The sequence below is a fragment of the Pelodiscus sinensis genome, chromosome 8 (genome assembly GCF_049634645.1).
Source record: "Pelodiscus sinensis isolate JC-2024 chromosome 8, ASM4963464v1, whole genome shotgun sequence".
Classification (NCBI taxonomy): domain Eukaryota; kingdom Metazoa; phylum Chordata; order Testudines; family Trionychidae; genus Pelodiscus; species Pelodiscus sinensis.
The window spans coordinates 66,725,257-66,741,466 of NC_134718.1; the positions used below are offsets into that span (position 1 = coordinate 66,725,257).

The 16,210-nt window shown below is 48.7% G+C and overlaps 1 protein-coding gene and 1 long non-coding RNA gene across 3 annotated transcripts; both read right to left on the reverse strand.

The window, feature by feature from the left end:
• Window positions 1-650: 650 nt before the first annotated feature.
• On the reverse strand, window positions 651-15,922 carry LOC142830457 (uncharacterized). 2 transcript variants are annotated; one of them, XR_012905717.1, is made up of 3 exons: window positions 13,748-15,922; window positions 3,964-4,347; window positions 651-2,530 (listed from the first exon to the last, which is right to left on the reverse strand). It is a non-coding gene; the product is annotated as an uncharacterized LOC142830457 (long non-coding RNA). The 2 variants fall into 2 exon arrangements; XR_012905718.1 differs by having other exon boundaries at window positions 652-2,530; window positions 4,253-4,347; window positions 13,748-15,491.
• On the reverse strand, window positions 10,567-13,754 carry ADRA2A (adrenoceptor alpha 2A). The gene has a single exon (XM_006135000.4). The coding sequence runs from the start codon at window positions 13,381-13,383 to the stop codon at window positions 12,043-12,045; it is 1,341 nt and encodes a 446-aa protein (XP_006135062.2). The 5' UTR covers window positions 13,384-13,754; the 3' UTR covers window positions 10,567-12,042.
• Window positions 15,923-16,210: the final 288 nt, after the last annotated feature.

Genomic DNA, 16,210 nt, shown 5'->3' on the forward strand with positions numbered 1-16,210 from the left:
CCTCATGGACCACACGCGACAGTTCACGGACATTTATGAAAAGTGATGGGGGACGGCGCACAACACCGTGTACTCCAGCCTGTTCCAGGGGATGCACACCAGCACTTTTCCCCCCAACTGCTCCATCAGGATTGGGGACATGGACACACCCATGTGCATCCTGGGCGACACAGGCTACCCCTTCCTCCCCTGGCTGATGAAGCCCTACATAGGCAGCCTGAACCCTACCAAAGAACACTTCAATGCCAAGCTCAGTAGGTGCCACATGGGGGTGGAGTGTACATCTGGCCACCTAAAGGGGAGGTTCAGAAGTCTCTTCATCCTCCCGGACCTCAGCGCTTGTAACATCCCCTATGTGATGGTGGCCTGCTGTGTGCTCCACAACTTCTGTGAGAGCAAAGGGAAGACTTTCCTGCCAGGGTGAGGGGCAGAGGCTGAGCAGCTGGCCAGGGCTTATGAGCAGCTGGACACCACTGCCATACAGAGAGCATGAGGGGGGCAGTGCTCATCCAGGAGGCCTTGAGGGAAAGTTTTGGCCAAGGCCACATGTGAGACTCTCCCCAGACCTTCCCACAAGGGGTTCCTGCATTACTCCTGTGTGCCTTTCCTCTCCCACCCCTTCCTTCCCCTGCCCTCCCTTCCCACCTTACTCTGCCCCTGCAGACCAAATAATAAAGCCTTTTTGTTTTGAAAAAGAACTTTCATATTTTATTTGGGGGATATACAACAGGGGAGGTATTGGGGGAAGAACTTGAGAAAGGGGGGAGGGAGGAGAGAGGATGAGGGGGAAGAGGAGCTCGGAGATGGCGCTGGAACTGGTGTCTGCCCCAGGTACCTCCTGAGGTTTCGGCTGCCCGGGAGGTCTCACCACCATGTGTTCACGAGCCCCGGTGACCCCTGAAGAATCTAGGAGGAGAAGCCAGGGGGTGAGGACCGGTGCAGGGAGTTGGGGGGGTGCAGAGAGTTGGGGGGGCAGGGAGGTGGCTGGCGTGCCCCATGATCAATGTTATTGAGGAGAATTTGCTCCCACACAGCCTTCCTCAGCTTCTGGTCAGCCCAGCCTGCTCCTTGTACTTCTCCTCAAAGCTCCGGATGAGGAACTGGAGATAAGCCATGTGTTCCCACAGCACATCCTTCCACCTGTGGAGTCGTGCTGATGATGTGGGAGGTGGTGGACATGCCACACTCACAGCTAGGCCAGCTGTGAAGACAAGTGACAAGAGCAGTCATCCCAGGAGACACTGTGCATGAAGCCCAGCCCTAATCTTTGAGCCGACACCAAAGGTCTCGGTTCAGACATTGGTGATGTGCTTTGAGCATGGCCATCTCTTGCCTAGACAGCAGACACTTTCCTGCAGGGGCAGAGACATCCTGGGGAGCCTCACTATACCCATGTCCTGGAGACAAGCAGGCATGTGTGGGAGGGAGGACAGGGTGGCTTAGCTGCCTACTGTGTCCCACGCGTGCCGGGTCTGGCATTGGCAGCATCCCACAGAGACAGAAATTCTACCCCTTTCCACTGGAGCGGCAGGGAGGGGGATTGAGGATGTTGGGAAAGGTGTGTGTGAGCAGCAGAGGCCACTTGCTGGAGAGAGTAGCACAGTATTGGGGTTCCCTCCTCTTCCTTCCTCCAGAAGGTTCCCTTGCAGAGGATCAGTCTCCTTTCCATTGCAACGCTTGACCGGGAGCAGATGTTCCCTGAGTGTGGGCATGAGCCTGTGCCATGTGTAGCCCAGCTATGTGTTTAATGACCCCAGCCTCCTTCGTGGTGGCTTGTGGTGGGAAGGTGTAGTAAGACAGGCCTGCGCAGGAACCTTGTGAGAAGGAGCGAGAGGTTCATGTGTGACAGTATCATGTGGCTGAGGGTTCCAGACCCATGTGTACAGGCTGTTGTGCAAGCCCAGGCCAAAAAGGCCCAGTGAGGAGTGTGCAGCCCCGCATAGCCTCCCACCTGCCCCCCACGTGTAGATAGGGAAAGTGATGGAACTCGCCTGACATGCCTTCCTGGGTATAGTCCAAGCCCTGGAAGACATCTTGTGGGGGGGGGGGAGGACCAACAACAGGTGATGACCTCCTGGCTGGTGGGCATGGTGTCCTGGCTAGCCTGCTCCTCCCCCACAACCCTGGCCTTGTGAAGGCTGACATCGGGTGTGTCCTGGCCAGGGTCGATGACAATGGGATAGGGGGAGGTGACCGGACCCCCTCCCTGGATGGCATTCAGCTGCTCAAAGAAGTGGCAGGTGTGCAGTGCCACTCCCTGAGCGGGAACGTTGCTCCCTGGCCTTAATGCAGGACTGCCAGAGCATCTTGATTTTCATTCGGACCTGGTTCCGGGTCCTGCTGTGCCCTTTGTCCACTAGGCTGGTGGCCATCTGGCCGTAGACCTTGGCCTTGCGCCTCTTGGTGTGTAGATCCTGGATGTTGGTCGCCTTCCCCCAGACCTCGATGAGATCCAGGAGCTCCAAACCAGTCCAGGCCAGTGTTCTCTTTCACCCCCAGGGATCAGAGGGTGCTTCAGGTGTGCTGGCAGCTGAGGGGGCACAGAGGAGCGCTGGGGTCAGACATGGGGTGCTGTGTGGGGCTAGCAGGGCTCGCTTGATGCCACAAGCCCTTTTCCTTTTGCCTGCAGCTTTATAGTCTGCAGGAGAACAGGAACAGTGGAGTTGTCAGGAGTGCGGCCAGAGTGGCCAAAAGTGCAGCTGCGCGCGGCCTCTGGAGGCCAATTATTTCAAAATAGTAGCAGCTGAATGTCCACTCTAGTGCTACCTCAAAATAACCATTTTGAAATGAGCGTTATTCCTCATGACAAGCAGCAGTTATTATTTCAAAATAACAAGCCCGTTACGTCCAAGTAATGCCTCGGTGGTGTGGACACTTCGCTTGTTATTTCGAAGTAAGGGGATTTATTTCGAAACAACTCCCTAGTGTAGACCAGGGCAAACTGAGCTCGGTGAATTGTGTTTGGTTGAGCATATTTGCCCAAAAGGCATTCAAAGTCTTGTATTGAAGACATCAAAAAATAAAGACTCCACTACTTCCTCTGATTCTTTGTTCCAATGGTAATCACCCCGTTTAATAAAAAAAAAGTGATTCATTTCTAATTTTAATCTGTCTACCTTTCCTTCCTGCCATTGGTTCTTGGTATGCTTGCCCAAAAGTTAAAGGGCCCTTTAGCAAATGATTTCCCCCCCCCCCCCCCCCCCCACAGGAAGGTTCATATTCAGGCAATGGGGACATTGGCAGGGGAGTATCAATAAGTATTTTCCTAAGTAAGGATCTAGTGATTTAGGCTTGTATTATTTGAGTATTAATTACAAATAATGGGCAAAGAACCGGTCCAGATCCAATTAGAAATGGAAGCCAAATGCTAAACTCTCTTAATACTGGCAAAACTCTCATTAATTCCAGTAGTTTTGCATAAGTAATGGCTAAGACCTGAATCCTCAGAGTGATTTAGGTGCCTAGTTCCTATTGAAAGTGATCTCCTGTTTCCTCAAAGTCAGCAAACTCTGGCTAGTTCACACCAAAAACTGGGGAGAGGATGCCGAATGTTGCATCGGGTATATTCTCTCCCATTGAAATCTATGGGAGTTAGCTCCCTAAATGCCTTTGAATCTCTGGGCCTAAAGATTGGCCAGAACCAAAACCATAGATCTAAATGTTCCCAGGTTTTAGACAAGTTTTGACTTAGATCCACTTTTTGCTGCTGGGAGCCATTTCTAATCGGACCCAGGCATGGACAGGCCTGCTGACATGGTGTGGGGGGGAAGGGGGGAAGACTGCCCAGGGTCTGACAATTCAAAAGGGGCTGGAGTTCCCCAAGGCCATTCAATCTCCACCAGAGTGCTGCAGTCTGTGGAGCACTGAGGGCTCGCTGCCCATAGCCCCACCTTTCTGCCCAAGGCTCCGCCCCTTCCAAGAGCATGGAGCCACCCCTCCCCCTCCCCCATCCAACACACTCACTTTGTGCAGGGGTCCAGAGAGGCTGTCAGCTCCTCTGGCTATGGGTGAACCTCAGGGTGTCTGTTTCAGTTGAGAAGCCAGAAGGCGATGGAGGCTGCCTGGCTGAGACCGAAGTATCTCACGCAAAGGTGGTCTCGGGCCAGACCAAAGAGTTTGTGGGGGCCCAAGGCAGTAACCTGTGGCTGGCTGCACCATGCAGATGGCCAGTGAGTGAGCAGTGAGTCAGCAGCCGGATGGGCGGCCACTGGGCAGTGCGGAGCCCTGAAGGCGCGGGGCCCAAGGCACCCACCTTGTTCGCCTTCCGGCAACAGCCCCAAAGGAGCTTCTGGTTGTAGAGCTCATCAGTGTCAGAGCCAAGACTGCGTGTTGGAACTGTAGAGTTGCCTGGAAAAGAAATAGAAACAAGGAGAAGCTAACTGACCCTTGTGTGTCAGACTGGAGGTGTAACTTGTTGCGTCAGAGGCTCACTCTGATTTTATTTCCCTCCTGCTTTGACCTTCTGCGCCTCTCCCATTTTAAGCTGGTGATTACCCTACCTGGTTGACCCCATGGTTCACTGCACAGCACAGACGGAGAGAAAATAAAAAAGGAGAGATGTCCAGGCTGCTGGAACAATGGGGCAAAGGTGCCAGGTCTCAACGATTCTTACGAGTATGTGCTGCCAAAAAACACCCAAATATTTGGTCTCATTGAAATCAATGGAAATTGTACCATAGATTTCAGTGGGATCAGAATTTGGCCTGTTGACTCCCACAGGAAACATGTGTAGACAGGGGTGAGTACTCAGTCTAAGTTTCATCCTCAACATTACAGCCCTTGTGAGTTGTTGGAGCACTGGACGAGGTTAGGCGGTGTGGGGGTAGAGATCTTCAGCCATCTGACTTCTCTCTTTTCTCCACTCCTACAGCCTGTAAACAGCCAAAGCAATTTCAGCTCCAAATACTGAACCCAGAAATCCCAAAGAAGTTGCTAGAAACTAGTTAATGTGTCATTTCCCCTAGAAACAGGGACACAGCTCTGGCAGCAGCATTTCTGCCAAGGTGCCTGCGGTAATAACAAAATAATCTCTGAAGATTTTGAGCTTTCCGAGATCCAAATGAATAGTAAAAGCAAAAGCTTTTTTCTCACAAAAACCTTTCTCCTCCCCATGGGAAGCCACCAAACTTCTGGATGGGTCTACACTATGGGAGAAAGTCCACATAAGATATCATAGAATCATAGAACACTAGGACTGGAAGGGACCTCGAGAGGTCAACGAGTCCAGTCCCCTACCCCTATGGCAGGACCAAATACTGTCTAGACCATCCCTGATACACATTTATCTAACCTATTCTTAAATATCTCCACAGATGGACATTCCACGACCTCCCTGGGCAATTTATTCCAGTGTTCAACTACCCTGACAGTTAGGAACTTTTTCCTAATGTCCAACCTAAACCTCCCTTGCTGCAGTTTAAGCCCATTGCTTCTTGTTCTATCCTCAGAAGCCAAGATGAACAAGTTTTCTCCCTCCTCCTTATGACACCCTCTTAGATACCTGAAAACGGCTATCATGTCCCCCCTCAGTCTGCTCTTTTCTAAACTAAACAAACCCAATTCTTTCAGCCTTCCTTCATAGGTCATGTTCTCTAGACCTTTAATCATTCTTGTTGCTCTTCTCTGGACCTTCTCCAATTTCTCCACATCTTTCTTGAAATGCGGTGCTCAAAACTGGACACAATACTCAAATTGAGGCCTAACCAGCGCAGAGTAGAGTGGAAGAATGACTTTTCGTGTCTTGCTCACAACACACCTGTTAATGCATCCTAGAATCATGTTTGCTTTTTTTGCAATAACGTCGCATTGTTGGCTCATATTTAGCTTGTGGTCTACTATAACCCCTAGATCCCTTTCTGCCGTACTCCTTCCCAGACCGTCGCTTCCCATTCTGTATGTGTGAAACTGATTGTTCCTTCCTAAGTGGAACACTTTGCATTTGTCCTTATTCAACTTCATCCTGTTTACCTCAGACCATTTCTCCAATTTGTCCAGATCATTTTGAATTATGACCCTATCCTCCAGAGCAGTCGCAACCCCTCCCAGCTTGGTATCTTCTGCAAACTTAACAAGCGTACTTTCTATGCCAATATCTAAATCGTTGATGAAGATATTGAACAGAGCCGGTCCCAAAACAGACCCCTGCGGAACCCCACTTGTTATGCCTTTCCAGCAGGATTGTGAACCATTAATAACTACTCTCTGAGTACGGTTATCCAGCCAGTTATGCACCCACCTTATAGTAGCCCCATCTAAATTGTATTTGCCTAATTTATTGATAAGAATATCATGCGAGACCGTATCAAACGCCTTACAAAGTCTAGGTATACCACATCCACCGCTTCTCCCTTATCCACAAGACTCGTTATTCTATCAAAGAAAGCTATCAGATTGGTTTGACATGATTTATTCTTTACAAATCCATTATGGCTGGTCCCTATCACCTTGCCACCTTCCAAGTGTTTACAGATGATTGCCTTAATTACTTGCTCCATTATCTTCCCTGACACAGAAGTTAAACTAACTGGTCTGTAGTTTCCTCGGTTGTTCTTATTTCCCTTTTTATAAATGGGCACTATATTTGCCCTTTTCCAGTCTTCTGGAATCTCTCCCGTCTCCCATGATTTTCCAAAGATGATAGCTAGAGGCTCAGATATGCAACCCCAGCTATGAGAACAGCATAGACAGAGTCGGTGTGCCTTAGTCAAACTTATGCAGCATCCCCACTGTTGGAGATCAACTGGAGAAACTCTCCTGTCAACTTCCCTTACTCCTCATGACCCGGTGGAGTACCAGGCACACCATTAGCGGCTGATTTAGTGGGTTCTTACAAAACCACTAAATTGAACCCTGGGAGTCTGATTTCTGCAGTGTAGATCTTGGGGTAAGTGAAGAGAAGCCCTTAGAGGAACCAGCTTGGGACACTGGGCCCAGCAGCCTCTACATGGGAAACAACTGCAGCAGCCAGGAGAAATTTGCCTCTTTCTCAACCCTTAAGCTATGTCTACACTGGCAGGTTCTTGCGCAAGAATGGCTACACTGTATGTCTACACTGGCAGGTTCTTGCGCAAGAATGGCTACACTGTATGTCTACACTAGCGGGTTCATGCCCGCCCACTCTTGCACAAGAAGATTTACAGTACAGGGCTTCTTGCTCTCTTCTAACAAGTGTAAGCCCTCTTGCACAAGAGCTTTCTTGCACCAGAGAGCATCCACACTTCCACAGATGCTCTTGTGCAAAAGCACATAGCAGTGTGGATGTGTTCTTGTGCAAATGTTCTTGCACAAGAACCCTTGCACAAGATGTTCTTGCACAAGAACCCGCCAGTGTAGACATAGCCTTAGAGAGCATGGCTTATTGGTGGAGTGTTCCACTATAGAGCCCCTGCCTATGCAGTAAACGGGGCCAACTCCCTCTTACACTTTTATCTAAAATCTTCGCTGAGATGGTCATGCTATTTGTTAATGCTTCTCCTATGTTTATACAGCACATTGTACATTGCATGCCGAAGGGTCCCAAAGCACTTTGCAAAAGGTGGGCCCAAGCCAGCATCTCTCATGCAACCTCTGCTGAAATAGGTGAGAGTCTGAGTGAAAGGAATGCAGGATCAGCATCACACCCACCCACCTGGATAGTAATTGGTCTGGATGAACCATGGGTCTGCTCCAGTGTGGCAATGTATACATTTTGGCTGGAAGCACTCGTCACATTGTAACACTCCTAATAGTCTTAGACACTAGTACTCAACAACATTTCAAGGGCAGTTTCTCTGACAGCAGCAACCTCACCTGCTGCTTGAGACTGTGCTGTTAACACTGCAACCCCAGGGAATGTCCCACTCTCCTCCTCAGGCAGAGTATTGACATGCTGCTTTTCACCCTGGGCTTGCCACGATTTAAACCTCTGCTATTGATTAGCAGACTCAGTTCATCCATACTGAAGCCACAGGGTGTGATTACAGCAGGAGCTGACATACCTGAGCTAGCTATAATTTTAGCTGGCTCAGGTATCTACCAACTAGGAAAGCTGTGGCATCAGAGTGGGCTCTACAAACCTGCCCAGGACCTCATAGTCAGCCTGTCCTGAAGTCCATGCTGCTGCAGTTGTCCTGGTCTGGAACCCACATTACCACCCTACCGATTTCTACTGCTGGTCACCGCCTTGGTTGCCTCTGCATCATATAAGTTAGGGAAGGGAAGATAAAGCAATCAAGGTGATCAGAACAATGGGGAAAATCATGTCACCATCAACTTTTCCATGTCCCAGAAAGTGCTGTAACATTTCAATCAAGGCTGAAGTGAGCTCAATAGCTGTGGCTGACAGCCCAGGACATGCCCTCTTTCCCCTTGGGATGAGAAGGGAAGCTGGTATCTCCCATATAAAAGGAGCAGTAGATGCTACATGGCAGCCCCACTATAGGTCGCCCCAGTATACATCCGTTCTGCACTAAAGCCATTGACACTTGTAGGAACTGATGTGTTATAAGTTCCCCCATTCCCCACTCTTAAGTCACACACAAAAACCAATTTGAGCAAATGGAAGTCAGACACTGGAAAAAAAAACTCCCTGCTTTAAGTTGTTTTGCTATAAGTCCAAGTTTTTTGGAACGTATCTTGGCTAGGACGGCCTGTACAGCAGTTCAGTATCAGCCACCAGCATTTTGATCACTGGGATTTTCATTTTACATGGGACTTTTGCAGTGCTACTTATTTTCTCCCACGATCCACACCCCCATATTTTTGCCATACCTATCATTATTCCTTCTCCATTGTCCCCTTTTTTCCCCCTGCCTCTCAAGAGATTCTCCTCAAGATGACTGTGGGGCATTAAGAATTTGAAAATGGCACTTCAGTGCTTCCTCTCTAGCTTTATCCCAGTTTGAAAGTTTACCAAGGACCAATGAGTGTTCACCAGGATGAGGGAGCTGAGATCCCTATGGTAGCAGTCCCCCAAAGCTCATCAGTGATTCAGTCACAAAACATGGTAGCTATCCATTAAGATCTTTTGTTCACGAATTTTATTTTTATAAACCAAAACAAACTATGAAGCCACATTAGTAGTGATTTGCAGGGTTCCTATAATGAGGCCCTGGCTTTCAGGAGTGTGTCGTACCCAAACTCCAGATGATAGCAATGGATGCTGTAGCTCTTCAAAGGCTAGTCTGCCCTACACAGAAGATCAACGCTGCCACAGTCAATCTTCCAGGGTTCAAATGAGCAGGTCTAGTGAAGACCCGCTAATTTGAACTGAGAGGGTGCTCCCATTGGCACCAGTAGTCGTGTTCTACACAAGGAATCAGGGAAGTCAACTGGAATGTTTGCTCCTGTCAACCTCCCACTGTGTGGATAGTGCAAAAACATGATTTAAGATAAGCTGACTCCAGCTACGTAATTAATGTAGCTGAAGCTGTGTAGCTCAAGTTGACTTTCCTCTTGAGTATAGATCGGGCCCAATAGCTTTGAAAACCAGGTTCCTATCAGAAGTCGCAGGTTGAGCTCTCAAAACACTGTTAACTGAAATCAGTAGCCTCTTTTCATTTTGGGGCCCCCTGATCCTGAAAACACTTATGCACATATTTAACCAGAAGCAAGAGAGTAAATTCATGTGAGCAAAGCAAAGTACCTGAGTGTTTGCCAGTCTGGTGCCTTAAGACATTAATCACTTTATGACAGAGCATGTCTTTTATGTTTGTACAAGACCTTGCCAATGCTCAGTTCTGATTGGGTTCTCTGACTGTTACTGTGAAACAGACAATAACATTATGTGAAACCAGGGAAAGATGTTCTTTCATCTCTCTGGGCAAAAGTCAAAATTTACCAAATTCACTTTTATATGCACATCAGCCTGCTCCCAACAGACATCGACATCTCTTTGCAATGGTGGCCATTGTCCTATACAACATGAAGTGCTGTTCTGCTAAACCCAACACTTCCTCTTCTAATCTTATCATTTTTGGTCACATTTATTACCTAATTATTCACCATCCTCGCTATTATTTGTAAATACTGTGCCAACTGAGAAGAAAAAAGGTACTGATTAGCTAACCAAGCGAATCTCACCATGTCATCCTAAATCCTGTTCTTTAAGAAGCATATGAATGCTCTTAGTACGGCATGAGAAAAGAAAGCAGCATATCAAGGACTCATTATGTCACTGCTCAATGCTTTAGCATTAGGTATAGCAATGGCCTTTGGAAAACAAAAGTGACGATGTAATAGATTCCTTAAATGGTGTCAAAACTGCAGTGGATGCAGAGTGTTGAAACGTGAAAACTGTTGAAAGTACAGATAACAGTATTCATTCTGGTTTATTTCACATTTAATCTGTAAACTTTTTTATTTAATAAAAATCTGCTATAGCAACTTTGTTGACTTTTGATTTTTAAAGGTAAAGGAAAGCTTTCTCTCCCCCTCCCCACCCCCTACCCCATGACGTCACCTCTCAAGGATTCAGCTCTGAAAACTTATGTGGATGTAAACATTGGTGTCCAACTCCCATAATTCACCATGGGACCTTTGGAGTTAATTACAAAGTAAAAGACAAGAACAAAAGGAATATAAGCACTCTTGGAAATAAAAGATCTCATTCTCCTTCAAGCCTGTTACTTTACACTTGACAGTTGCTGATTGTCTAGTCAAATACTGCTTACACTGGAGTGATTTAAACAAATGTTTCGTTTTCTACATCTTTTCTGTGACCTGTCAGTATTTAAACCAAGCTGTTATAACATTAAAAGGGTTCCCCACAATTTATTATGAATGGCAGTTTATCGTTTTTAATATTCTTCAGGATGTTTTCTCCCTGCACAAGAATGTTAGATTTGTTGTTTTATAATAGATACGTCTGAAAAATGGCATTGTAATATTAACTCTCTCTTTCTTATTATAATACTATTTACACATTTTTAAAAGTATATTTACATTATAAAATATAGGAGAAACTGTATACAAGTTTCTCCTGCTTTAAAGGTTTTTCCTGTATAAGATTCACATAAAAAAAATGGATAGTTCACCAGCTTCCACTGAAGATGAACATAGAAAATTAAAATCTTAAATCTAATCAGGTAACTCAAAAAGGCAGAATTGCTTTTGTGCATGAAACCTGGTTTCTTGTGCAGGAAACCCAGAAGGAATTAAAATGTCAAAAATCAATACAAATCTGATAACATGATATATGTAACCTTGATATTTACTTTAAAATGTTATCTATTTACAATCAGGGGTGGGGAAATCAAGTTAGCATTGAACACATGTTACGAGATAGTACTTTATATTAACCCTTCAAAAACTTGGTTGTTTTTGAGCATCACACTACAAGCAAAATGAGCTAATTGTTCTCACTCTTTTGGATAATTTCTGATTTCACTGTGAAACTGTGTCTTTTTTTTTCAGTTAGTGTTGCTGAAAAGGCAACACGCCTCTTTCACTACTAATAGCACAAAAAGAAAACAGAATCAGGTATGAAAAATATCCTCCAATATAGTCAGGTCTTACAAGATTTATAGCCAAAAATCCAACAACACATTGGAAATCTTGGTAATACTATCAAACTGTAGGGTTGATGAAATGGCTCCAATTGTTTTTATACTTCAAGTTGACAAGACTATTTAAAGCATTCTTAGTTTCAAAGCTGATAGCCTTACAGAAATTAAGATAGATCTCAGGGCTGTATTTTTACAATGCATTTAAAAATTAATGACATTCAAAAATCAAAAAAGTGAAAATATTCAGGCCCAGATGAGCTATTTTGGGATGTGTAATTAACTTTAAAGAGTCAAGCTTATAAGTCATGAACCCATCTAAAGCCAAGGCAAGCCAGAACAGATCCATTTGCAAGCAAACCCAAAGATTGAGGCTGTTTGGCTTGCTTGCTTTCTTAATGTTGCTTGGTGTTTAATAGTTTCATCTCAGTTTTTAAAGGGGGTACCACCTGCATGTCAGAGGAAACTAGTCACTTGCAAATCCAGCCCATGGGAACTGTGCATCATCCTCACACGGTGGGGTCTTTAATCACCAGTCATGCTGACACAGAAGGGTCGTTCGTCAAACAATCCGTTTCCTATCTATCCTACAGAGGATCTTTTTGAAGGCCCTTCTGAAGTCATGGTTGAAGATAGTGTAGATGACAGGGTTCAAGGAGCTGTTGCAGTAACCAAACCAGAAGAAGAATTTGAAGAGGGTTTCAGGCACAGAGCAGCTCTTGCAGACAGCAGTGAGTGTGTAGGTGAAGAAAAAGGGGAACCAGCATATGACAAAGACCCCAATGACCACCGCCAGCACAAAGGTAAAGCGTTTCTCCCGGTTCTGCCTGCCCCTCCACCGGGATGCTTTGGCATTCCTCTCCTCCTCCACCGTTCTGGGCAAGCTGTCCCCAGGCTTGATCTGGCTCAGCTTGGTCTTGCCCTTGCATCTCTGTGGCCTCCCCTGCTTCCTGCACTGGTGGTTCTCGTGGTGCTCAGAGGAGGAAGTCTCTTCCATGTCTATGCCATTGAGCTCTCCCCCCTGCCCTCCTTCCCCTCCTCCTCCCTCTGTCACCTTCTCCCCATTGAGCTTTGCCGCTGCTGGCAGCTCCTCCTTGTCTGCCAAGCCATTTTGTCTCTTACTAGGGTGTTCTCCTCTCTTGTTGGGGGGCACCCGTGTTCTCCTCTTGGCAATCTGATAGATACGTACGTAGACCAGGATCATGATGAGGCAGGGGGCGAAGAAGGAGCCGATGCAGGAGGAAATGATATACCACTTCTCATCATTGATCTCACACACAAGCACCTTCTGGTTGGCCTTTTGTCCGTTCTTCTTCTCGATGGAAATAAGGGGCGGAAATGAAATGACAGCCGAGATGACCCAAACAATGAAGATAATGCACTTGATGCGGCGTGGCGTGCGCTTGAGGTTGTACTCAATGGCCTGGGTGATGGACCAGTAGCGGTCCAGACTGATGGCACACAAGTGCACGATGGAGGAGGTGCAAAACAGCACGTCCAAGGCCAGGTAGATCTCACACCAGACCTTCCCAAAGTACCAGTAGCCCATCACCTCATTGGCCAATGAAAAGGGGATGACCAGTGTGGCCACCAGGATGTCGGCTGAGGCCAGGGAAACCAAAAAAAGGTTCTGGGGTGCCTTGAGTGCTCGGCTTGTGAAGATGGCAATAATGACTAGCACGTTGCCAAAGATGGTGAAGAGCATGAGTAGCCCCGCCAGGCTGATGAGGGTCAGAGTGGTGTGGAGAGGGTAAGGGGTGCCTCCCCTCGGCCCAGAGTCACTCTCATTCAGGCTCCTATTGCTACCCGGAGGTGGGTAGCCCTCCTCTTCCAGCTGGTGCTGGTATTCCATGGAAGAGAAGAAGTGTCCCCTCTCCGTGAACGGATTCTCCAAGTTAAACATCAAACCAAGCTCCCTGGTAGGAGTCAATAGAGAAACTCAGCGCAGGCTACACCTGCCAGCGGAGCTAGCTTAATTCAATAAGCAACAGCAGCCTCCAGGCCCATGACTTCTGTTTACTAGAGCAACCCAAGTAGCAGCGGGAAGGGCAGCGTCTCTGTCCTTTGTTTTGTTCGGGTCTTTTATAAGCAACAAACAGCTGACCCTCCCTGCCCGTCGAAGTCTACTTAATTTCCAGCCGGCTGGGGGCGGGAGACAGATGCTTTTCCCCTACGCCCAAAGCAGGTTCTCACGGTTGGGAAGAGTTCTTAGTGACTGTTCAAATCAACTGCATCAGCCAGAGGCTCGGAAATAAAGTTCATCTTACCTGTGCAGCGCGGGCAGGCGCGGTAGGGTCTGACATGTTACTCCAGGGGTCCAGCTAAGGGGGAGGGAGATGGATTGTCCAGGTGGGAGCGATTGGCTGGATCTTCTCCCTCCCAGTGTCTAGCAGGAAAGAAAATCAAATGCAATCCAACGAGGGTGCTGGATCTGCACAGCTCCTTTCCGATGTCCCAGGACAGCTCTCCGCTGAACCCCCGGGGTTCTGGCTGGGGTCCCTGTCTCTCTCCCAGAAGCGGTCGCTCCGGCTGCAGGCGACTCGGAGCAAGAGTTTCCCCCTGGCCGCTGCCGCCTGCGGGAGCCGGTGCAATTCGGAGCCGCGCTCAACTGGAGCTCGAGTGTGCAAGAGTCTGGAGCCGCGTCTACCGCCGCCGCCGCTCTGCCTTCCTTGCAGCGGACTCGCTTTATAGCCCCAGGATCAATCCAGTGCTGCTGAGCAGCCAGCGTCAGCCCCACGTGGGAAACTACCCTCCTCGCGCGTACATACACCCCTCCCTGGTCACCATTCACACTCCCACACTCCCCTTCCTGGTCACCATTCACACATACACACACACACACACCTCGGTCACCATTCTCTCTCACACACACACACACTTCCCTCACTAGTCACCATTCACACACACCTCCTTGGTCACCATTCTCTCTCTCTCTCACACACACACACACACACTTCCTTCATTAGTCACCATTCACACCCCCCCACACACACCCCTCGGTCACCATTCTCTCTCTCTCTCTCTCTCTCTCACAGACAGACACACACACTTCCCTTCCTGGTCACCATTCACATGCACACTCCTCCTTGGTCACCATTTTTTTCTCTCATTCACATACACGCCTCTTTGGTCACCATTCACATACACATGCACAAACACGTTCTCCTTCCTGGTCACCACACATACACACCTTGGTTATTCTCTATGCACACACACGCCTCCTTGGTCACCTCTCTCTCTCTCATACACGCACACACACGTCCTGGGTCACCATTAATACATACACCAACCTCCCTGGTCACCATTCCACACACACAAACACACATGCTTGTCCAAGGTCAGCATTTACACAGCCCTCTCTGGTCACCATTTCACACACACATTCCTGGTCACCATTCACACATACACCCACCCCGGTCATCAGTTTCATACATACCCCTCCTTGGCCACCAATATTTCACCTACTCTGCTCCCTTGTCACCATTCACACAAAACACTCCTCTCTTTACCATTCACACCCCTCCTCCATCACCATTCGTGCACAACACATACATCTCTCCTTGGTCATCCAGCCCTGATCACCATTCACACTCTTCCCAAGTCGGTTGTCACCATTCACAACACACATGCATGTCCCTGGTCACTAGTCACACACACATCCCTTGTCCCCATTCACAGACACACGTGTCCCTGGTCATCATTCACAACCCCCAACATGCACCCATCCCTGGTCACCATTCTCACGCACCCATTCCCTGGTCACTGCTCAGCCCCCCCTTGTCACAAGTCTCTCTCTCTCTCTCTCTCTCTCTCTCTCACACACACACACACAGGTTACCGTTTACAGACACACCCACTCCTCTGATTCCCATTCACACACAGCCCCGTGGTCATTACTCACACCCTTTCTTGTGTACACACACACACACTCTCTCTCTCTCTCTCTCTCTCTCACACACACACACACCGCTCCCTGACACACCCCACAGCCCCGCCTCTCGCTCCAGACACCTTGTGCCCCCGTGCCCCTCCTCCGGCCCGTCCCTCCTCCCTGAGACCGCCAGCTGCTGCCTGAGGACGCCCCGTGTCCCGAGGCCAGCCCCGCGGGGACAGACGCTAGGCGGGGCAGGGCGCGCCTCTGCAAACTGGCTTTTGGGGGGTCACCACCGGCGGGGAGGGCGGGTAAGCGGGGAGGCGCCAGACGGTTGTTTATCGTGCGCGGGAGAGAGCGCTGGGTGGGGGTAGTTAGAATTGTCTGGGTGTGTGTACGCGCGCGAGAGAGCGCTAGGTGGGGGTAGTTAGAATTGTCTGGGTGTGTGTACGCGCGGGCGAGAGCGCTGGGCGGGGGTAGTTAGAATTATCTGGGTGTGTGTACGCGCGGGCGAGAGCGCTGGGCGGGGGTAGTTAGAATTGTCTGGGTGTGTGTGCGCGAGAGAGAGCGCGCTGGGTGGGGGTAGTTAGAATTGTCTGGGTGTGTGTGCGCGCGCGGGAGAGCGCTGGGTGGGGGTAGTTAGAATTGTCTGGGTGTGTGTGCGCGCGCGGGAGAGCGCTGGGTGGGGGTAGTTAGAATTGTCTGGGTGTGTGTACGCGCGCGAGAGCGCTGTGTGGGGATAGTTAGAATTGTCTGGGTGTGTGTGCGCGCGGGCGAGAGCGCTGGGCGGGGGTAGTTAGAATTGTCTGGGTGTGTGTACGCGCGGGCGAGAGCGCTGGGCGGGGGTAGTTAGAATTGT